We start from the raw sequence: 24638 nt of genomic DNA, 5'->3' as shown, positions 1-24638 counted from the left end.
ATATATCTAGGAGAGCGAAGGGGAATGGAAAAAGAGAGAGTGAAGCATTTTGGCTTGAAATGACATCTCTTTTCATCATTCTTTTAAGCTGTCATTTTAGTTAACTTCTGGATGGGTGACAGAAAGCAACATGCCATCTATCCAACACTCCTCCTCCTCCTCCCCCTCCTCGATGGCCATGAATTATTTATGCACAGATATATTGAGTGCTTGGCTCTGTTACATGGTAATATTGTTTGAATCCAAAACACAAAATCATAGGGCCATAGGTTCAGCACAATAATTGGTTTCACATCAAAACAAACCCTGAAACAAAGCCAAGCATGAATAATATGAATGTCTTTTGAAGAGTAAAAAAATAAGACAACTTTTATAGATGCACTTCTTTTACCAATACCTGCAAAAATATAGAATCCCAAGCTAAACAATGCTTAGAAAAAAATGGCATTTGAAACAAATTCGCATTAATTATCAGAAAAACAATGGTTCACGGGAGACGCTATGCTGGCTGATTTATGCTTTCACATCCCTGAGTTAGTTTATGTTTAGGTGCAGCACCACTGAACAATTTCACTTTTCAGTTATTTGCTTACTTTGTTCATATTAATGTACGGAAAGCTTATGAATTGAATTAAGCAAGTATACAAATGATAAAATGCATTCTGCATGGTTGCTCGCCGATCGGCTTTCCTGAATTAGCGTTCCTTTTGCTAGGCTTTATGACTTTACTTTCGCAGTGTACTACATTAATAACTTATTAAATCATATAATCATGTTATAGCGTGTTATGTGTATTGGTTTGTATATGCCCCTGTCCCTTTTGATGGATTTGCTCAGCAAATCAACTTAATCACGCCATTGGAAAACATAATGAGTGTGGCATGCTTTTCGACAGACTAACAATCTTATTAGGGAGCCAATGTTCTCAAAAACCAAGCCATAAATTCATTAAGTGATAATTTAGAGCATAAAATGAGATTGAAATCCATGATGCAAAACAACCAACTCAGAAAGCAACATGACTAAAAAGAAAAGTAGGAGTACAGACTGGCATGTTTTATGTCGTTAATCATTTTGGAAGGTTTTATGCAGGAATAATAATTTAAAAAGTATTTAAAAAAAAAAATAGTCATATTCAATTTGTCTAATAACATGTACACTATGTGTATGCATCACATGCATTTGTAAATTTTCCTGAAATCATGACCATTTACAGCACATTTTAAAAGATATATAATGTTTAATGATAGAAATGACATTTTAACATTTTGGAATAAAATGTCAGACTCTTTTGTCTTTCTACGGCAATTTTATAGCTTGCATTTTGTTTCTTATAAATATACACAATTGAATAATATTTGCACACTTTTTTATATAATTTGACAAAATGACAGCTCGATTGGAAATGACAAACAATAAAAATATTCCATTCACAATTGATGTTTACCTTGATTCATCTTTGATTTCTTCACACATAACATGTCTCATATTTTATCTCAGGTTTATCACTGACTCTGTTGTTTCATTGTTAAACGAGTACACTAACTTTTAAGGGGGGGGGGGGGCGTTATTAGGGACAAAATGAATTGTTGTGGTGAAAATTACAGCTCAACAATTGCAATTTAAAATACATTTATATAAATAATTTTAACACAACAAATATTGAAATGGTTTATGTTTATTTAGAGTGAACCTACATTTGTTTTGTTAGGGTTATCATTGTTATTTTACATATCAGTTTTAAAATGTACACCTTTACATTTTTAAAATGTAAAACTTGTACATTTAAAAAAAAATACTGTTTTAAAATGTACACATTTGTATAATGGATTTCAATCAAATGTCTGTGTACAAGGGTAAAACAATAACATCTAAATATAAAATCATGTGGCATGGTAAAAATATGTCCACGTTTTAATGTAACCTTCATAATAAAAAGTAAATCAAACCCTGTGACAAAAGAGTTGAAGAAATACCCATAGATTTACTTTCTTTGTTTATTTATGTGTTCTTTCACAATTCCCCAATCTTTGCTTACATCTATACATCTACATCTAATAAAAGACAAATGCATTTTGTATTTCAGTGTTTGCTGCTGTAAATCTGATCTTGTCTTTCGTGAGTAATTGAGGCTTGTCAGTCTTAGTCTACAGTTAACTTAACCCTCTGTTTACCCAGTAAATCATCCTTCTCCTCTCCTCTAATGGTGCTGTTCGATTTTCACATCCCATCAAGCTATAATGACTTTAATGACTCTCTGCTCATGGTAATTTTTTAATTAATCCAAATAAGTGGATCTGACACAGGGCTTGGTTAAGTGCACATACATGACATGGTCCATCATTAGACCATGCTTAACCAAGAATCTCATACTGTAGATCACGACCGTGATCACAGCCACCTTTATCATCTAGATCAAAGTTCCCCCAACAACTACACCCACTGCAGTATGGTACCTAATAGCACTGTCGTGACCACTTTATTTATTACAGACTGAATCTACTTTCATCGGTACTCTTAAAGGAACAGTTCACCTAAAATTTAGACTTACATTTAGTACCTTACACTACCATTCAATAGTTTGGGGTCAGTAAGGCTGTTTAAAAGAAAAATACACTTTTATTCAACAAAGATACATTAAATTGATAAAAAGTGACAATAATAAAAATAAAGGTTAATTGAGCAGCAAATCAGCATATTAGAATGATTTCTGAAGGATCATGTGACACTGAAGACTGGAGTAATGATGCTGAACTTTCAGCTTTGCATCACAGGGAAAGATACATTTTAAAATACATTAAAACAGAAAACAGCTGTTTCACAATATTACTGTTTTTGCTGTGTGTTTTTTAAAAAAAAAAATCAAATAAATGCAATGCACCAATGGTCTCTATGATCACCTTAGTTCACCATGCTTTTGAGAAATGCAGCCCTGGACGATGACATCTTTTTATTTTTATTTTGCAGAACTGCTTTATAGATTAAGTGAACTAATTAAATATTAACACTTTATTTTGATGGTCCCTTTTGAACATTATGTTGACTGTAAGTACCTTTACAACTACATGTCAACTAACTCTCATTAGAGTATTAGTAGACTGTCTGCTTAATATCTGCTAACTCTTTATTGTGATGGTCCTCCACCAAACATTCTACTGACTATAAGTAACTGCAACTACATGTCACCTTATTCTGACCCCAACCTTTACAGTCTTCTAATACTCCACTAACACTCTAATGAAAGTTAGCAGACATGTAGGTGTAACATTACTTAGAGTCAACAGAATGTGTTAAAGGCACCATCAAAGTGAAACCAATTTAAAGGTGCATTGCGCAAGTCTCTGAGTTTTTGCAGAACTATGCCCCCTCTGGCGACAAGCGAAACTGCAACACTGCAAATGAACGCACATGACGTCACGCCCAGTCTCAAATTCCGACCCGAATCCCTCTTATTTATTTTACTGTACAGGATTATAGAGGCAATCGCAGTGATCAGAGAAGGGCTCATTCAGCCCATCAGGCAATTGTTTAAGCATGTATGGGTTAGAAAAACGGGTATTTTTAACATGAAATGTTGCGCAATGCACCTTTAATAATTGATTATCTTTAAAACTGAACTGAATCTGACTTCAGCTGAACAACAGCTGTTGTAAAGCTATCACTGTAAAGCTGCTTTGAAACAATCTATGTTGTATAAAGCACAATATAAATAAAGGTGACTTGACTTGACATGAACAAACAGGAAAACGGGTCTCATCACATCTGCTTGCGGCTTGGCAGTATGAACTGATGCCAATATGGACTATTAAGGCAATCAGCTAACCTAATTCTTTTTATTGTTGCCATTTTATTCGATTTGAATATCTAAATGTTAGTGAGAAGAAGAAAAAAATATAGAAGCAAGCAGAAATGATCAGGGCTAAGTCATGCCAACATGGCTGGAAGCATCAGGTCAATTGCAACAATGAGCAATTAAAGACATGGTGAGATCATTTTAGGCAAAATGGCTGAAAAATCATAAATACAGTCACTAGTAATATGATTTAATGATTTATCGCTTTTGACCAAAAGGTGGAGCAGTTATGAACTTGATGTGGTGTGGTCAGATTAAGGTGACAATAGCCGCGTTTCCATTACCCTTCAAATTGCGCAAATTGAAATCGCGAATTGAAAATACGCTCAATGGAAACTACCATTTATCGCAAAAAAGTTTTTACGCTCGCATGAGGTGGTCTTTCAGGCAATTCGAAAAAGAAATATTTCGCAAAACTGCAATGGAAACGTTTTTTGCGCATTTACAAGTCACCTGACTTAGAAGGCGCGGTGTGTTTGGACAGAATAGTCTACGAGACAGAGTTCTTTATTGAATTCATAAAAGACAAAAGAATGACAGAAATACTGAATTCTAAACCTCAAAGAAATGCCACAATCAAGACCTCGGAGCAGAAATGAGTGAGAAAAACCCAGAAACACTTCATATGTGCCGCTAAGGGTCTTTCCTTGTCATTAATACTTGGATAACACGCCTACGTTTCCTTCCATTAATAATAATAATAATGTCTAGTGCGGTACGTGGCTGTGATATATGTATAAACTTACCAACGTCCGTTGCCATGATTTTTGGAATGACTTATCGCGAGAGGAAAAAATGACGTTTTAGTTGCATAACCTCGGTTAATGGAAACGCCATCATTTTTAGCAATAGTTTTTTATCGATATTTAGAAAAAATCTCAAAAGTTTTGCGCAAATCTTTAATGGAAACGCGGCTACTGACACATGCAAAGTTTGGTGTCAATATGCCAAAGCATTGCAGAGATACAGCCTCAGGGTAATTTTGGTTTTAGGTAAGCCTCAACTTTGGGTAAGCCTCAACTTTGTCGAAGCGGTATACGAAAACGGTTTTGATGACGTCAAAATGACGTAGGTATGACATAGGGTGCAATCGAACAGTCTTGAGCTAAGATCAATCAGGGGAAAAACCTGTTTCTAGCCCTTACGGTTCAAAAGTTATTAGCATAAACATGAGTGCAACTTTGGACCGTTGGTGGCGCTAGAGGGATTGAGGTAGAGACACCAAATTTGCTATGGAGACAGTTAAGACTGTCTTCTATCTGTGTACCAAATTTTATAACTTTCCTGCAAGCTGTTCTATGGGTTGCCATAGACTTCCAGAATGGAAGAAGAAGAAGAAACGGAAGAATAAAAATAATAAGAACTCCAACGATTACAATAGGTGATACGCACCTTTGGTACTTGGCCCCTAATAAAAAAAAAACTTTTAGATATCAATCTACATATGCGAGGGTCATTGGTTATGCTTATCTTTGCTCACTCACTCTCACATACAAAAGACCTGAACTGGAAGCGATGCCACCTGTTTTACAGAATATGGAAGTTGTTATGCAGAACCCCCATTGAAAAATTTGGGTGACCTATTCTTTTAAGGAAAAAGAGAGGAAAATGAAGAACATGAAGGGGAATTCTCTCCTTCTCACACTCTACAGATGTCTATCACTCTCCTGTTTTGCCTGCATATTGACATTCAGGTAGCATAGCAACGTGACAACATGCCTACCAGGCTGCGGAAAGAGTCTGTTGCCGTTTGAAAAGGTTGACATGATAGGTGCGCGTGTGTGCGCATGGGAGCGCAGCGCCAGTACTTTTCACTCTTTCACTAGCCTTCAGAGTATCTCATTTCAATTTTAAAAACGTCTTTCCAGGAATCTGTAAATACCTTTACAAGCGCATCATAAATAGAGCACAGATCAGAGGAGCTGAGGAAAGTGCGTGTGTGTGCGAGCACCTCGTCTCCTTTAGTGATTTAATGAGGGTAGCGTGATACCCGAGGATCAATACAACGCCATTAAATTCAGCAGCGAAATGTAAATGACCTTGTTTAATATTATAACGACGGTTTTGATTGTCAAAGTGGAAGAGAAAGAGAAGGGGAAAATAAAGCCTGATCTTTTTAAAAAAAACATGAGCTGGTCAGCGGGGTTATGTAAATTTCAGCGTTTTCGACCACAGAGCAAAATTCAAAATTCATGAAGATTAAAGTTGAATACTATATTAGGCAGTCCACGTTAAAAAGCTTGGCCTGGACTTATTTCATCTGTGATGAGGAAGGAGTTAGATACGTCTTCAACAACTAAATCAATATTAATACGCATTCAGCCTTCAGCTGGTCTGCTTGCCATTTATTTACCGGATAAAACACACCTACAAGACCACGATACTCCCTGCAAGGAAGAGGGGAAATGAGACGGTTCAGATTATGTGGGGTTATGGAGATGAGAAACAAAGGATAGGATGTGCTCATATGTGTGGAGGCAGGTCATAGTTCAGTTGCTGTGGTGACCAGACCTGTATTGAACACACAAAGCCAGGAGAAGAATATAAATGTGAAGAAATGACAGAATGATATGGAGGGAAATCCTCTGCGAGACAACAGACTCAACAGATTGAGACAAAGATACAAACTTGTGCTTTTGTCTCTTTGTATGAGCATGGCGTTAAGCTCAAATGCAATTAATGCAGCATTGAAAGGACAATTGTCATTGCTTTTGTCAAAAAAAAAAAAACACAGCTTGGCTTGGAGAAGTGTGGCCCCTCGGGTGAAGTGACTTTTGACATGTGTGCTCACATATCTTCCCCCGGGCTCAGAGTTTGAATCCAGAGGGGAAAGGAAGAGGACAGACTGCCGACACGACAACTGCTGCTTTTCTATTCCTTCCTCTTCCTCTGAGTGAAATCTGAGGAGTGGGCCATAATCATGAAAAAGAAAAAGAATGCTTAAAGGGTTAGTTCACCCAGAAATGAAAATTCTGTCAGTAATTACTCACCCTCATGTTGTTCCAACCCCGTAAGACTTTCGTTCATCTTCGGAACACAAATTAAGATATTTTTGATGAAATCTGAGAGCTGGATCACTCCTCCTGCAGGCTTATGGACACCTTAACTTGCTGGCCCAGAAAATGTATTAAAGACATTGTTAATATAGTCCAAGTGACTCCAATGGCTCAATCTTAAGTTTATAAAGCGAAGAGAATATTTTTTGTGCGCAAAAACAAACAAAAATAACGACTTTATTCCACTTTTCATTTCCTTCTCTCTGGACCTTGAGTCTTTTTACGTAGTGTTTAAGCGTAGCGCGTCTGTTTCTCACGTCACCACGTAGGCTCACTATTGGGCGACTCTGGTCATGTGTGATACGTGGTGACGTGCAACAGACGCGGTACGCTTAAACACTACGTAAAAAGACTTGAGGTCCAGATACAATGTCTGTATATTACAATGTCTTTAATACATTTTCTGGGCCAGCAAGTTAAGGTGTCCATAAGCCTGCAGGAGGAGTGAGCCAGCTCTCAGATTTCATCAAATATATCTTAATTTGTGTTCCGAAGATGAACGAAAGTCTTACGGGGTTGGAACAACATGAGGGTGAGGAATTACTGACAGAATTTTCATTTTTGGGTGAACTAACCCTTTAATCTTATTCTGTACACACACCATTTGCTTATTACAAGAGTGACAACGACATTCTACAACCAAATTGCTTTCCGAAAAAAAAAAAAATCAGGTACTTAACATTGTCAGACGGCATTATGAGGGGTTCAGAATTCAGAATTGAATTGAAAGGTAGCAAGTTGAATAAATCCAAATATAATATAAATATAATTTTACATAGAAAAGTAAATTTTGTCAAGATAAACTATGAATATTGTGCTTTGAAGCCACAAAGGTTTAAAAGCCTTACGGACAGAGAGTGTAAGAACACTTCATTTCCCAGAATGCATTACAATTGTTGAATTGCAATTCAGTAAATTCCTCTTCCTGTCATTCTAATTCCACGTTTCTGTAAGTAAGTCCAAGTCAAATTATAAAGGGAGGAGATGCTCTACTCTAAATTTTGCCTGAACAAACCTTTATAGTTTGTCTCTATAGTCACATCAACGTCAACCATCACATTTTTCAAATGTCACTTCTTTATTCTATTCCATCACACACAAGAATAATTTAACTGCAACTGTCACTCCCAAAACTTTGTATAGTAGCTACAGGATAATAGTACTGATTTTTTTCAGGTAATTTATTCTAAATGGACGTAAGTGTCAATGGATGTGATTGAGGACTGTCTGAGGTGTGGATGGGGGTATGGTAGAATTGATGAATGAAGCGGAGAGAGAGTGAGAGAGAGAGAGAGAGAAAGAGAGAGAGAAAGAGTAAGAGAGAGAGAGAGAAGTAAACCCCATTAAGAGCAATGAAAGACCTCCTGCTGCAGACAACAGAACCCACAGTCAGGCCGAACAGCAGTGTAAGACTAATACAATACAAGTCACTAATTAGCTCCGCTGTTCCCCTGACATATGCTCCAGAGAGAGAGAGAGAGAGAGAGAGAGAGAGAGAGAGAGAGAGAGAGAGAGAGAGAGAGAGAGAGAGAGAGAGAGAGAGAGAGAGAGAGAGAGAGAGAGAGAGAGAGAGAGAGAGAGAGAGAGAGAGAGAGAGGAATTTATCGAGACATATAAAGAATTTGGTCGTCATATTACATTCTTGGCCACCTTTACATTTTACACTAGTTAAAAATAAGTAGGCCCTCTAAAAAGTGCAGTCCTCTAATTTTACATGATTTCCCCCCAGTTTATATGAACTGTATATTTATGACTGATCATTTTGTTCTTTGAAGAGGGTGTTTATTATTTAGTTAATTAGTCTAAAAAGTCAATAAAAATCAAAGGCAAACCCCCCATCTCTCTTCTAATCTAATCTAATTACAGAAGCCACTCTCTTGTCCAATCAGCAGGGAGAGAGATTACTTCCCACCATATGGTGAGTCAGTGAGATCATATCCCTTTATATATATCATATACTGAGAAATGTAATCATGCACAGATTGGAAGTGTGGGAAGTGACCTTATCTAGTTTACATCCTGTTCAGAGATCGAATGCAAATAAACTCTTCTGAGAGTGTCCATTTATACATTTATACCGGCTACAGGGAAGAAGACCAGTGAAAAACTCCTGAATTTCTTTTGTAAACTGATTATTTATATTATTAAATAATAACCTCAATAATATATAGTTCAGGCAGGAAACTCTAGCAATCTGCAAACAATGACATCATCTAACATGGCTCGAGCTGATTGGACTCTGCAGATTGTGCAGCCAATGAGCTTGCTGCTTAAATTTTGAATTGATTGTGTCTCCACCTGTCTAGATCTGCTACATGTATTTCCATGCATGTTATATTTGCAGCAGCAGCATGTTTGTGAATGTTCTTTTGAAACATCTTTTATGTTCACAGCAGCATGTATGTGAATGTTTTGGCAGTAGCAATAACAGCAGCAGTATAGCAGATCTATTCCGCCAAGACCAAATACATTAATATTGTCTTATCCTTTCAAACCCTCCAAAGTTGTTATGACTGAACAATAGTAGAAAGAAAACAGGAAAGATTGGCGTAACAAATCAGGAAATTACAAGTCTACAAACCAAACTGTCCAAATGAGCACCACAGCACACGTGTCAGAAATATGTATGCTTAACACAAGATCACGACTTCTACATCCTATGACCGTTCTACTCTTTTGAGTTCTAAGTCTTCAGATGTTATAAGGCCTTTGGTCATGTCCATAAGCCCATCATTAACTATATTGTACATGTCATAGTAACACCACAAATGACATCCTCTTCAAGATAATGGTGGGTATAACACAAGGGTAAGGAGGTTGCACAGAGATTATTTTGCACTTCAAAAAAGTGAACCAGAGTTCAGTAACAGTATATTTGTAAATCTAAGCTTTTGGATCGTTCAGAGGAAGTATTAGTGTCACTAGGACAGAAGGGCCATATAGACTGTACAATGAAACAAGCAGGAAGCTTGAGAGAAAGAGAATACATGTTCCAGATCAATAATTATGAGGGCCAAGAGAAATAGGGCTGAAATCAAAGCAAGCAGCCATTCTGTGATGATGGTGAGGAGAATGCCTCTATAACTATACCAGTCTTCATCATTTTGAGGATCTAACTTATTAACATAAATACCAGAACCACCTTGAAATGAAGTGAAAAAACATCAATGAAATAATCAAAACAAAAAGTACAATACAACAATATAATGCAAAAGGAAAAAAAAAGAAGATCTGGTTTATTGATGAGGTCTAGTTGAGTGAAACTGGGAAGGAGATACGACCCCGATCAATACTGAGCAGGTCAGCATCTCAAAGTGACTCTTAGTCATAATGCCGAACAAGCCACAGAGGAGCAGGGGAGGGGAGGAAGAAAAAAAAAAAAAAACAGAAGTAAAGATACTATCAGGGAAAATAAGGACCACCCGGACACCCGTCAGAAGAAAAGAACAGATCAGTGGCACTTTTTGATGCTGTAAAACAGACAAGCTTTGATTCGAAGAGGCACAAAAAAGGACTACCGTTCTCCTGAAATGTCCAAAAAACACACAGCTGGGGACGGAACAGAAGCAAAGGAAAAGCTTCATCACAGCAAGACCCTCAGGCAAAACACTCCAGTTATCTTTCCAGCGCAGCACTTTGCAGAAAGGTTTTGGCCCTCGTACAACACACACGCAGGTGCCACTGCGTGCCGAGAGAGCCATACGTTTCTAATCTCCCAGCCAATCCCTGCTCTGAGCGGCCCCGTTGATGTTCGGCCTCTGATGCTTTGTGCATTTTGATGTCGAATCTCTTTTCGTTCCGCAATAAAGTTCTGCCGTGGAGTGAAATTGCAAGAAAAACGCCCAAACGAAACAAAACGGGACACAAATTGCTCTCTTTGTGCTGCTTTATGTAGGTCTGCTTAGCATTCAAGGGCAGGGCTGTTAGTGCGCATTGTGTTTGAAGCCCTCTGCACTCTGGTTTTAGATGCTGTGTGATAATGTAAGCCAATTCCCATTCCACCCTCCCCATTTCATTCGCCTTATTGTTCTGCTATCCTCTCCCCCATCATAGAGGCAAAGTGCCTCCCGCTAACGCGGAGCTTCGTATTTAAATTACACTAGCAGTTTAAGAGCACACTGGGGAAATCGACAAGAAGGAGAATGAGAGGGTGTGTGGATGAGAGAGATACTACTGTATATTAAAGCACGAGAGAGTAAAAGAAAAATAAATGAAGTGCGGGAGAGAGAGATCCATGATAGTTTGACAGTTTTCTTCCCTTCTGTTCAATCAGAGGCAGTGATGTGGAACTGTAGGGGGAACAAATAACGCCTCACAACAAAGATGAAAAACAACTTGACTCTTCAATGATATTCTATAATTCAGAGCGTGGGATCACGCAAAAAACCATCAAATCATAACCACAGGCCTGCGCGAGTTAAATAGCTATATGGCGACGGAGGTTAAATAGGAGAATTGGCCATTTTCTCCCCTCGGTTTGTTCACAGTGTGGACAGATGAGTAAAATCTCTTTGGGTCTTGCTGGGAGGAGAAAGAACTGAGAGCAATTTAATTTGTTTTAATGTGGCAAATAAGCACAATAACTTCTGCTTGACCCGCACGGGCCAGAGGAAACTGGCAATCCCAGAATGCATCGCTGTGGTGGAAAGTGGATGTGTTTTGATTTGCATGTAAATTGCAGACAAGGGACTTTTTCATTCCAGAGCAGGTGTACTTTCTAACACTCATGCACTTGTATGCACACTCACACACACTCACATACATGCACAGTGGTGGTGTGACATGAAAAATGCCATAAACACAGCTGTTGTAGGCGAAAACCTTTCCTTGAGGAGTCTTGCATTCAGCTATAAAAGGTGCAGATGGGTTTTACGGTCTTTACCAGAATCACTTGGAACCTTGAAGTACTAACATCATTTCCAGTGAATTGATGGGATAGGAACACATTATTTGAATGATGCGACAACTCAGTCTTCTTCACGCTATGGAAATATACACTATAGGGCCAAAAGTACAGTATGTGGACACCTGAACACCACATCAATATGCATGCCTTCTGGGAAAGTTTTTCACTAGATGTTTGAACACAGATGCAGGGATTTGCTCGCATTCAGAAGGTCCAAAGGTCAGGGTGATACAACTGCCCTGATAATGAAGAGAATGAAAAAAAAAAACACACACTTCTTATTTAATTGGAAAAAAGTATAAATTGTATTAAAATGTTTTCTTTATTTCATTTGTTTTTAAATATGTATTATTTTGTAGAATTTTTTTTTTTTTTTTTTAATAACTATTCGATCAACTTTGGCCCACCAAATTTGTATGATGTGACTGACACATAAGAAGTATAAATAAATAAACACATATCATAGAGAGAGCCCCTGTAGACTCTCAAGTCAGTAGTTTTCCTTTTTTATTACATTTTATTACAATATTACATTTACCATTTTTAATAACTTTAATGAAAAACGGCATGTGTAACAATCAAGAAATATTTGCACACTTTATTTTAGTGTCCTTTTTACACGTTACATGCAGTTACTATAGTAATATCTATACATTATGCATAATTACATGCAACTAACCCTAAACCAAACCCTAATGCTAACCCTATAGTGATACATGTAGTTAATTAATATTATTCAGTACTTAATCACAAGTGTATAACCTAAATATAAAACACTTGATTGTTACAGAACATTTTTCTTTAATCAAAGTTATTAAAGTGCAATATCATTTAAATGTTTACTGTACAGTACATGTTTTCAGCTTTAAAATTTCACCAAACCTGTGATCCATACAGTAAATACTTGAAAATATTCCCTGAGTGCAAACAGATGAAGGTATATACGAGGAGTTTGATTATGTTTACCTACATGTAAAGTAACCCTGCACTCCATGCAGAGCCACGTAATGTGTACCATGTGAAGTGAAGGACTTTGTTCACTCTCAAGAGCCCATTTGAAGCATCATGGTAGCACAAAACACGCCGTGCGGCCCACAAAATGGCATGCACGGCATACTGTATAACTGCAGTATCATAACGTAATTGACCGAGCTTCATATACACAGCACATGTGTGATCGCAAGGAGAAATGTCTGTGGAAGCAGGCGAGCTCTTAATTGGGTTGTTAGTGTCTGATCATCCAGAAGTTCCAAGGGGCTTTTAGCAGAGTGCTTTCAGGAGACTTGGGAAGGGAAAAATACTCACACAAGTGAGCTGCCATTAACGCGTACATACAAACACTACTCTCAAGCCTCCGTTGGAACACACGGGTCGGCATGTATATCGGCAGGCAGGCAAAACAGCGTGTTCTTTCCTTTCATCTTTGCAAGGTAATTATGGAGAGATAATCTGAGTCCTGGACCCCTTAGTTGGGGCCAATCTGGCCTCAATCAGGAGCCAGGACTGAAAGGTCAAGAGTGAGTTTCAGTGCCGGTTCTGCAATGCACGATTTGTCCTGTGGTGGTAATGATGAAACTAGACATTTCTTGTACCCTAATCTTTTGAACATTCACATATTGCTTCTCATAAACTGAAATAGTACCAAAAACACACAATCATCTTTTGCCTAAATGCTAACAGCAGCAGGGTCACTCCTACAGACTGGTGGATTTGGAAGAAGAATTTGGTTGCAATGGTCAACTTGGGCTCACGATTCGTGAGGGGAACACAGCCCAGGTTTGTTGAGAAAAAAAAATCTATTAAATATATATATATATATATATATATATATATATATATATATATATATATATATTGTCTTGTCAGAGACTAAATTAAAAAAATCTTTATTTAGATTTAGTGGAGTTCAAATGTTATCATGTTATCTTTGTTTTCAATAATTAAGTTGTTCGAACTTGTCCACATACGTAATCTTTAATCATATTCCGAATTAGGGAAACTTTATAAGGCAGCCAGGAGGTTGCTATGAAAGCAACAGGCCTTGCAATGGGTTTATTTGATGTGGTCAACTTGACAAGATCACTTATTCAATAGTTGTTAAATTGCGGAGCACCGCATGTGTACTTACAGACAACTGTTTTTTTTTTTTTTTTCTTAGTCTGCAAAGTTGATTAGTATAATTTTTGCTTTCACTGTTGCAACACTCCAGAACATATTTGAACTGCACGTTTTTTGTTTTTTTTCACCCACACATTAAAGATTTCTTTTCAAAAACAGCTGAGGGAAAATGAATGAAATGGGAAAGGAAAGAAAGGAGAGTAGATGTTGAGTGGAATGGGCAGATACATGTAACACTTCAGCTATTTACTTTTCTCTTCAGCAAACCATTCTGATTTCAACCTTTCAGTCCATTACCCTTGTCCAAAGATGCAGGAAACGAAAACTCACACCTTCCAGTCTTCAATTTATCTTTTTATACCTTAAACATTCAACCATCAGTCCTTAGAGCTGTACAGTCCTATAATCAGCAGATAAGACATAGGCTATAAATACATGCTATGTTCCACACAGCAGAAAACGGTGCAATACTGCTTAGCTGCCAAGCCAAGAATGGGTGGAAAAACATAACAAGTGTATTAGGAGAGATTTTAAAACAGCCAAGCTATTATTAGGAATTTCCTGAATTCAGTACAGTAAATGCTTTTAAAATATAAATAGGCGAATTAAAATTGTAAAATTGAGTTTAGATAAATCTTCTAAAGTGGCTGAACTGAAGTGGAACTTCATAGACCATCAGCAGTTTTTATTCACTTCTCGCTCATCGAAAGGGAGAGGCGAAATGGTTTATGGCCATATCTAGGCTTTGCCAAATTGGTTTTTCATAAAAGTTTTCACAGCTAGTTTAAGAAAGTAGAACTAGGGTCCTCAGTTCTATTGTAACAGACTAAGTCAATATGAAAAGAATAAAATAAAAATAATGATAGACATTCTTGGTATTGTTGTGAACAAAACATTGGTGTAGATTACTCCAAAATAATAAATAAAAAGTTGTAATAATCCTTCATCCAAATAAAAAGAGACTTTCCTTTTCTGCTGACATCATCAAGTCCTCTTATTTTAACTCCTCCCCTCCAATATAAAGACCTACTATACACTGATAAAAATGATTTTGTGGTCAAGTAAATATTACAGAAAAAAAACCAATGTAATTTAAATGAAAAATTTAGTTCAGGCAAGAATAAAAAAATAATAAAAAAATTCAATTCTATATTAGTACTCAATTCAAGCGTGTAGAAATGAAAGTGTAAATATCAGAGTTATAAAATTAAGTAAAATTACTCAACTTTTCTGATACTGGTGTTCCCATCATGCACTGGACCTTAAGTAATTAATGAGGTTGATTTTTCACTGTTTTCCAGCTGTATTTACACTGTTTTATCATTGCTTTTGATGTTAGGATTAGTAACTTGCCATTTTGTGACATTTGGAGTTAATTTTCTACTCAAAATGACACATTCAAACACAAAAACGATCCATCAAATGTTACTGTCATTGTGTATTGTCTACCAAGAATTGAGGTCTCTGTGTTCACAAGGCTTAACTATAGATATGGTGTCTCATCTATTGTATTAATTACTTAGATATTTCTAAGTAAAGCATATACTGCAACAGTGTGGTTTAATTTAATGTTTTATCCTAGTGTTTGAGTGAAATATATTGCAAAGGAAATGTCAACTAAATAGATATTACTCAACCTTTTACTAGCCAAGTTAAAATTACTTTCACTTAACTTAGTTAAGTAGAGTTTACTTAATTCCATATGTGAATTTTACTTAAAAAAATTGCGTGTGATACTTTTACAAAGACAAAGTAAGTGAATTTAAAGTTAAACAAAATGATACACACGTGTGTATCATTTTCTATCTCACAGTGTGACTTAATTTCTTATTTTAAACTTCGTCTCACAATTATCTTTTTTACTCTGAGGTGGAAACGGACTTCCATAAACAGGCATGCAATAGAAAACTCATTTGTGTGTAAGGAAGCACAACGCAGAGAATGTAAAATATACATAGGACATGTACAATGCATGCATACCTGTGTACACACACACACATTTCTCATAAGTGTGGTTTTTAATAACAGTTGTCTCATTTGGCAAAAAATATTGCATTTGAATCTCACAGATGGAGGTCCCTTTGGAACAGTCATAGAGAGTGCAGAAGTCTGCTTTAGGGAATGATTCTTATTTCACACTTGCAGTGTATGCGTGTGTGTATATGCATGCTTTCCAGGGCAAAGCCGTGCGACAGTGTGTGAATGATCCATACATGTGTATTCATGCGGTCGCATATGTCTGTGTTACATGTGCGAGAGCGTGCGACTGTAACAGATGAATCACGCATCATTGGTCAGGTGTATTTCTATCTGAGAACTACAGCCGAGTATTCAAGCAATGTGTCTTTGTGCAAACAGTATGTGTGTGAGTGTGTGAGTGAAAGAGAGGTGATAATCCCTGTCAGTAATGTCATTCATAGGAATAGGCTGATCAGTTTGGGCACAAGAGGCAATACAGCCAGTGTGCTGGAAGAATTGTGTCTATATGGGGGGAGGAGAAGGGGATTCTTGAAAATAGAAAGTAGACATTCAAAGACTTATGAGGGATTATACACTCACACTTCCCCTTTTGTTGCTAAGGCTTAAACCAAACTTCACATTAAACCAAAAGTGAAGGGGCACGGACTCATTGCATATGAGATACTGTGGCCCAGATCTTGCCTGTCTGTCAATTTTTTTTAATGAACCAATTAAAACTGTGCATTATAGAGCACCTAAAAACTGCATGCAGGGCCAGATAGCATAACATTCACTTCGTTAAAATGTTTAACTGCTGGTAAGGGCAGCACTACCACTGGAACAATAAATGCATAAATAAAGCATTTTGAATGGGTCAAGCTAAGAAATAATAACCTCCTCTCAGTTTTAAGGCCAGCTCACATAATTGTTCTAATTCTCTGAGAAAAGTCCAAAACACAACTAAAATGATAACAGAGGAACGATATCATTGGAATCATTTTCAGAACGATTTTTTCCAGCTGATGAAAAATGAAAACATTGACAGCCAATCAGAATCCATCCTGCTTTCAAGCTCTTAAGCATTTAAAGAGGCTGATGACTTTATACCAGTGGCAATTGGAATATTAAATGAAGGGTAAGCATATTCCTTGTGAGAATAACTTTTATATTCACATATTGTGTATGTATGTATAAATTTTGTTTTTATGAGAAACCAAAGGAGAATTTCCACAATGGTGGACAAATAAAGTTAAACTAACTAAATAATTAACTGCAGCGCACACTTAAAATAAACTAAATGTATTATCTGTTGGTGTATATGACACGCTGACTTTGCCATGAATCAATCGACAGAAAGCAGAGGCAGTCCACCATACTGTACATGCTTCTGATCCTTGTTAGATTGAGTGGCAGAAGAGGATCAACTGGGCAAAAGTAATATTGACAGTTCTGATTTTTTCACGAAAATTGATATTTGATGCATACCAAAGCCACTGTTTCCAGTAAATGTGAGGAGAGATCACTTAATCCTATGCCTTAGTACCCTTAAGGTGATGATACACAGGGCAACTTTTTGAGCAATGTTGCTGGGCAATGTTGCCGAGCGATTGTTGCTTGGGCACTTTCCCATTGAAAATGGGCAATAAATTTCTATCTGGATCATTTAGATCGGTCATGGGCCCTGTGTCTCATCTGGTTGCCTGTTGATGGCAATATTGCTCAAAAAGTTGCCCTGTGTATCATCACCTTTAGTGCCTTAATACACTAAACTCCAGCAGGTCTACAGATACAGATAAACTGGCATTCCCATTAGAGCACACATTACACTCCGATGACAACAATTAACACCAAGCAAACTGCTCGCTCAGACGCATACATAACATCCACCCAATGGAAAAAAAAAGACCTCAGCGAAAGATGACATATGGCGTGAGCAATTTCTCTCTCAATTTCAGCTCCAACTCCAACTGATGTTTTCATGTGCCAGAAAATAGACGTTCCCCCTTTACTCCCACCCTTCTGAAAGTCATCTGCTCCGTGAGCAGTAAGCACCATCGCGGCTTGCAGACCCAAATGAGAGCATACAAATGATTTGTGGCACCATCGTCCCGCAAAGGCACCGGAGAACGGAAATGGGGAAGGAGAGGAGGAGGAGGGGAAAGAGGAGAGAGGGAGGAGACGTGGAGGGGGAGATAATGTCACTTTCACCTTGTATTCCTCCGCCAGCCCATAATGCTCATTTTTCCCCATTTTCACAGCAAATTCGTTTCAGTAGCGGCGGCCAACCCCCCAACTAGAGCAAATGAGAGAGAAATGAGAGAGTGAATGCAAACGAGAGGGAGGGCAAGAGCGAGGGGTGCTGTTGGGGGGGTGAGTGGGCCGAATTTGCACAGTGACCTTTTTCTGATCCAATCTCACTGATGAATCCTAATGAAGGATTTAATAAAATCACACTTTACAATCTGTCTCTGCATCAAAGCGTGGAATCACATTCATATCAGACCAACTGCGTACACAAGCTCGATGAAATAAATATCAGATCTAAACCTGTGTGTGTGCTGGCCTTGTCGGTGGGTGGGGGCGGGGGATGTGGGTTGGTATAGGCCTCCGAAATTGGCCAGACTGAACAGGCAACGCCTGGGCCATTTGTTCCAGATGCGGTCTAAAATCACATCTCATCACTTTCATTTAGGCCTTAATGAGTTAGCCGTCAACACGCCACACAATTCCACACTGACGTTCACACAGTTGAAAGTTTGTTCAAAGGTTACTTCAGTTGGTAATGGTGGTGAAACTATTTTTTCTCAGAAAAAAGTTTTGAAATAAAATTGTCATCTCGTGGCAAAATAACATGGACTAATTGAATATTGTGAGCATTTTCTTCATTTTTCGATACTATACCGCAAAAACATTACCTCACGAATATGAGAAAGGCATCGAATGTGCACTTCAGAATCTCAAAAGAGGCTGAAAGTCATCAGGGTATTTTTCAACTACTTTCGTCTTGCGTTTCAGGAATACTGCATATTCAGACATTTACACTTTATTTTAAGGTGTCCTGTTACCGTGTAATTATACAATTAAGTACTGTGTAATATTAATTAACAGCATGTTTGGTTAGGGGTTAGTTGCTATATATGCTTAATTTACTATTACCACTATACACAAGGACACAATGTGTGACAAGGACACTGGTAATAGTGCGTTACAGAAGGTTCACCCAAAAATTACAATTCTCTCATCATTTACTCTCCCTTATGTCATTCCAAACCTGCATGACTTTCATTCTTCTGTGGAACTCAAACGAAGACATTTTGAAGAATGCTGGGAACCAAACAGTTGTGGTTACCATTGATTTCCATTGTATGAACAAAACACGTTTTCTCAAAATATCTTCTTTTATGCTCCACAGAAGAAAGGAAGTCATGCAGGTTAGGAAAAAAATAAGTAAATTTCATTTTTGGGTGAACTATCCATTTAACACTTTTTGTCATCTTCAAGATCATTTGTAAATATAGAATCTTTATTTTACTGAAATGAACATTCACAACAGACTTGTTTGATGTCTCATTTTGTGTTCCATGGAAGAAAGTAAGTCATAGAGGTTTGGAAAGACATGAGAGTCAAATGAGATTAAATGATTACAGATTTGTGTGTGTGTATACATTATTGTGCCTACTGGATTTAAGGCATGTTAATATTCTTCAAAATACTGGGAAAGGTAGCAGTGCTACATATCATCATAAATTATCCTTAGTGGGAGATGAGGAAAAACAGAAACATGGCACATTGCCAGAAACATGGCACTTCTCAGACATACAGCTAAAATTATTGTTCAATGATGAAGTGGCAATGTATTCTTTGCAACGCTGACATCTGGTGGACAAAGAAAGTGAGAACAGACAGTGAGCAGAGAGATTGTATGAGATGATCTGATAAGTATAAATCACAAAAGCATAAAAGTTGTTAAACTGGTATTGTGTTTCTACTTCCACATGTATATGGGAGGAAAGAGGCGGTGAGGTCACTCCATAATGTCACTGTATATGTGTGCAAACTGTATACTTTACATCTGTGTGACCAGTTCATCGAAATGCCAAGAATTGACTCGATATGAAATATTCAATACGCAATTTCTCACTGATTACAATGTAAATGACATTTACTCAAACATGACAGAATGACAGAGATATTGAGAAAGGGTTATCTATCCATCCATCCATCCATTCAATAGGGTAGGGTGTGTGTAAACCACAAGGCTTTATTGATGTACAGAAGAGTGGCATGTCCATCATGAAGGTCTAATCTTTGTGGTAAACATGCTCTGAAATGGAGGTCTGTTCTGCATCTTTATCCTGAGAGCACTCATCACAGTAAATACTACATGCCTTTACAAACTGCACCTCAGTAGCCACTTATATGCTCCTATTGAAAACAGAATACTTAAGAGTTTCCCCATACATGTCCAATATGCTCTATTCTGCACACTTTCTTCTCAGCAAAGGCTGAAACATTTGCTAAAAGCTTCTCTTCCAGCCCTTTTGTCCATCACTACAAATCCAACCTCAGGCTGCTCCTATAGTGACTAAAACATAATGAATTATTCACCCCTCTTCTTTGTAATTAATGGTCTGTGCTTTCAAGTGCAGCTCTAAATTGGTATGTTTTATGGGGTTCTATGAAACTGTTGTGCAAATCAGTCCAGCATCTCACTGAAGGCCATATGCAGTGGTTTCTTCATGCGGAAAATCTAATTCATAAATGCCAAGTGGGAGCAGTTGCAAGGAAAATGTATTTTCTCATACAACACACATACTGTTATGGTGAGGCTTGCCATTGTAAAAGTGGGAAACTGACATTATGTATATATATATATGTATATATATATATATGACTTGATACATGACTTGATATATGACTTGATATATGACTTTATACAATCGATACGGAACAAGCAGCAAAAGAAAAACTCAGCTCAACAAAAAACATTATCAGCTTTGAAAATAAGCATAGGAATAATTGCACTTATAATATGCACTTCATTAAGTAAATGCATGTATCTAATAAAACTGTCAAGAAATGTCTTGGTCAAATTTCACTTACTGCTTACTGTAAATATACACTAAAAATATACACTACTATTCAAAAGTTTGGGGTTGATAAGATTTCTTTATGTAAAAAAAAAAAAAAAGTATTATGCTCACCAATGTTGCATTTATTTGATCAAGAATAATAACCAAAAATAACCATTTTCTATTTTATTATATTTTAAAATGTAATTGATTCCTGTGATGTCAAAGCTGAATTTTCAGCATCATTACTCCAGTCTTCAGTGTCACATGGTCTTTCAGAAATCATTTTAAAATGCTGATTTGCTGCTCAAGAAACATTTCTTATTATTATCAATGTTGAAATATTTAATATTTTTGTGGAAACCATGGCACCTTTTTTGTTGAAAAGAAAGTTCAAAAGAATGCCATTTATATGAAATAGAAATCTTCACTGTCACTTTTAATGCATCCTTGCTGAGTAAAACCAATAATTTTATTTATTCATTCATAATTTTTTTTTTACAAAAATCTTACTGACCCCACCTTTTAAACAGTAATGTGTAAAATTGTAGTACTTTATTTCTAAAATCGGATGGAAAATGTGTTTATCATAAATAATTAGTAGTGGAGTTTTACATTTTACCTTTCTCTGATACCTCAGTGTCTTCCATGACAGTACTCGGCTCTTTGGATTGACCGTCTGCTCTTTGACTCTGATTGGCCTCTCATGCATCACTGGTCACTCTGCAGAAAGACAAGAGACATTAAGTCACTCATTTTTCAAAACAACCTGAAGGGGAGTGATGTGTGTGTGTGTGTGTGTGTGTGTGTGTGTGTGTGTGTGTGTGTGTGTGTGTGTGTGTGTGTGTGTGTGTGTGTGTGTGTGTGTGTGTGTGTCTGTTTTTCTATCCCGGTGGGGACTTCAACCTGAATGCACACAGACTCATGGGGACTCGTGTCACAGTGGGGACCTAAATAGAGGTCCCCATGGGTAAACAAGCTTATAAATCATACAGAATGAGTTTTTTTGGAAATGTAAAAATGCAGAAAGTTGTGTGTGATGGGTAGGTTTAGGGGTAGGGTTAGTGTAAGGAGATAGAATATACAGTTTGTACAGTATAAAAACCATTAAGTCTATGGAGAGTCCCCACAAAGATAGTAAACCAGACATGTGTGTGTGTGTGCGTGTGTGTGTGTGTGTGTGTTTGATGTTAGGGGGTTTAGAGAGAAGAAGGTATCTCAGTGCTATAAAGAAGATTGCTGGATCAAAGCCCACTCAATGTCTCTCATCTGACCACTACTGTTGTGCCTTCAGTTCAAGCAAATAAATTGACCTTTGTAAGCCCTGCAAGCTTCCTATAGCTTGATGTCCTTTTTCCGACTCTCTTTCATTTCAACGTCAAGTTACAGCACAGTGTTTTCAACTAATAGTTTTTCAGCCTTCGCTGTGAATGAGAAAATTGCACCTGGTACATATTGTTTGCATGGATCTTTCCTCTACAGCATGCATCAGCACACATTATCTCATCCTCTGTTTGTTCTGTTTGTTCCCACCATCATGACTCACGCTGAATGCATTCTTCCATTCACTTACCAGGACAAAAACCCATTTTTATAAAAATCTCTCCAAGGCACGTTTTAATCCCGCCATCGCCTTTACAATCTACCACATCGCCCAAATTAAAACTGGGCAAAAGGTTAAGCTCTATGGTGGCATTGCTTTCGTGATCTACTGCATCGATATTTAGTGTTAGTGTCTTTTTTCCTGTTAAACATTAAATAAAAGACATTAAATTATTACTGTCAATTCAACAAGACTATAGTTAAAACCTTTTTTTTTTTTCTGGGATAAAAAAAAAGAAGAAAAGGAAATCCAAACTTACCTTGACTGAAAGTTTTACAGCAGTTTTTGTATATGTGTACATAAGAGATGGTCTAAAAATGATGCATTGAGCACAAGCTTTACTTTTATCATCAACTCTGAAAAGATTCAGACACTCTGAATAGTTTCTGAGGAACTAAGGCACCACGGCACACAGTGACAGCAGAAATAGAAAAAGTTCTGCTTTTGAAAAAATAATAACGCCGTCTGGGTGGTTTTGTTGGTACAGAAGCAAAGAGGAAGAGGGGGGGGGGGGGAGTCACAATGTATCCTTCTAGGACTGTAAAAAAAAAGAAAGAAAATACAGCCCAAAGCTCTGCCACTGTGCAGCGTACTTCCCCTAATAATGCACAGTATCCCAGTCCTCAAGCAGATTCCAAATAACTTAGTTAAGTGTATATAAACTGTGATAAGTTAAGCAAAGAGGAACCACAGATCTCATATCTTGTCTAGTCTAATCTTCTGTAATGGTCTATTTTTCCAGTTGTATCAGATCTCAGAGTATGTTTAGCGTCTGCATTTGTATTTCAGTTCAGATTAAAGAGATACAATTTGTACCGCTCTTGAGCATGAAATACGTTGAAACATGTTTCCAAAACCTTTTTCCAGATCAGTCTCAGGTCAAACTAAGTTTAAGTAAATAAACACCACCAAACAAGCTCAACTGCTTTGTCCCAGACATAATTCAGGAGGAGTGTGATGTCCCATTAGGCAGTTGGAAGTGAAAAGTATGTAACTTCAGAGAGTTCAAAGTGACTTGAGCTGCGACAGCCCAGCGCCTCGGGCAACACTGACACACAGAGGCTCAGTTCAGCACTGCCGGCCGTTACAGCTGCACGTCTTGTGACTTTCTTTTAACAGCTTCTTTCCTATTATCAAATACTTTGGATTTAACAGGAAAAATCAAACAAGTTCCAAACTGCAAAAAGCGCAGCTGTGTGGAAAACACAAGGCTAAAACCAGGTTAAAGATCTGTTTAGGTCTAACCAAACAGTCCAAACTTTTCGAACTCTCTCTTACATTTGAGAATCCAGCATAAAATCGAATAGCCATATCTAAAAAGTAACTCGGACAGAAAAGATTTCAGACAAAAATCAAGTAAAACACAACAAATACAAACTCTTACCTTCACTTGTAGCATGGCATCTGTTCTTGTCTGTTAAAAACTGTGAGGTTCTGGGACAAAGTAAAAGCCTTGCTGTGATTTCCATATGCAAACACTAAGGGGAGTTCACCTGAAATTCAAATCGAAAGCATACAAGAACCAATGTTTATTTATGTTGTGTCCAATCTAATTTGAATGTATTTGCATATATTTGGCACATGTGTCCAGAGAAACTATGGACTCTGCTTTCTCTTACCTTTCTATACTTTCTACCTATAGATAGGTACACTGTTCTGTAATTTTTGCAGGGTGAAAAAACATCCAAATTATTTTGAATGACAACACAAAGAATGTTAAAGAGGACTTTTTCTGTTTAGGCCTATTTTACACTCATTTTTGGCAGTTGTCTTACAGTGAAATATTCAAAGTCAATCATGTTTAATTTATTCTGTGGAAAAAAGTGTCTGTAAATGATAATTACCAATATAATGTAAGTCATATTCAACTTGTTATGTGATCTCAACATGTCCATATAAAATAAAACAACTTTTTTACTGTATGGCTACTGATATGGTGTATGACCAAAAAAAAGAGCAATAATAATAATAATAATAATAATAATAATAATATTATATATATATACACACACACTCACACACATTTTTTTTTCTGAATTTACGAATAGTTTACTGTTTGCAATATCATGCA

At 37.2% G+C, this 24638-nt stretch overlaps 1 protein-coding gene across 1 annotated transcript in view; it reads right to left on the bottom strand.

Moving 5' to 3' along the window:
• Window positions 1-22845, bottom strand: part of myt1b (myelin transcription factor 1b) — a gene marked incomplete at its 3' end in the record, with an annotated part of 92886 nt that extends 70041 nt beyond the window's left edge. The window contains exons 1-2 of the mRNA XM_081386730.1: window positions 22827-22845; window positions 21587-21687 (exon numbers count right to left, since the gene is read on the bottom strand). Coding sequence (XP_081242856.1) covers window positions 21587-21614 — 28 coding nt within the window. The 5' untranslated portion in view covers window positions 21615-21687; window positions 22827-22845. The remainder of the gene's footprint in view (window positions 1-21586; window positions 21688-22826) is intronic.
• Window positions 22846-24638: the final 1793 nt, after the last annotated feature.

This window comes from Scardinius erythrophthalmus (assembly GCF_964197995.2).
Source record: "Scardinius erythrophthalmus genome assembly, chromosome: 15".
Taxonomy (NCBI): domain Eukaryota; kingdom Metazoa; phylum Chordata; class Actinopteri; order Cypriniformes; family Leuciscidae; genus Scardinius; species Scardinius erythrophthalmus.
The sequence above is the reverse complement of the archived record's forward strand: the minus strand, read 5'-3'. Positions and strand labels throughout refer to the sequence as shown.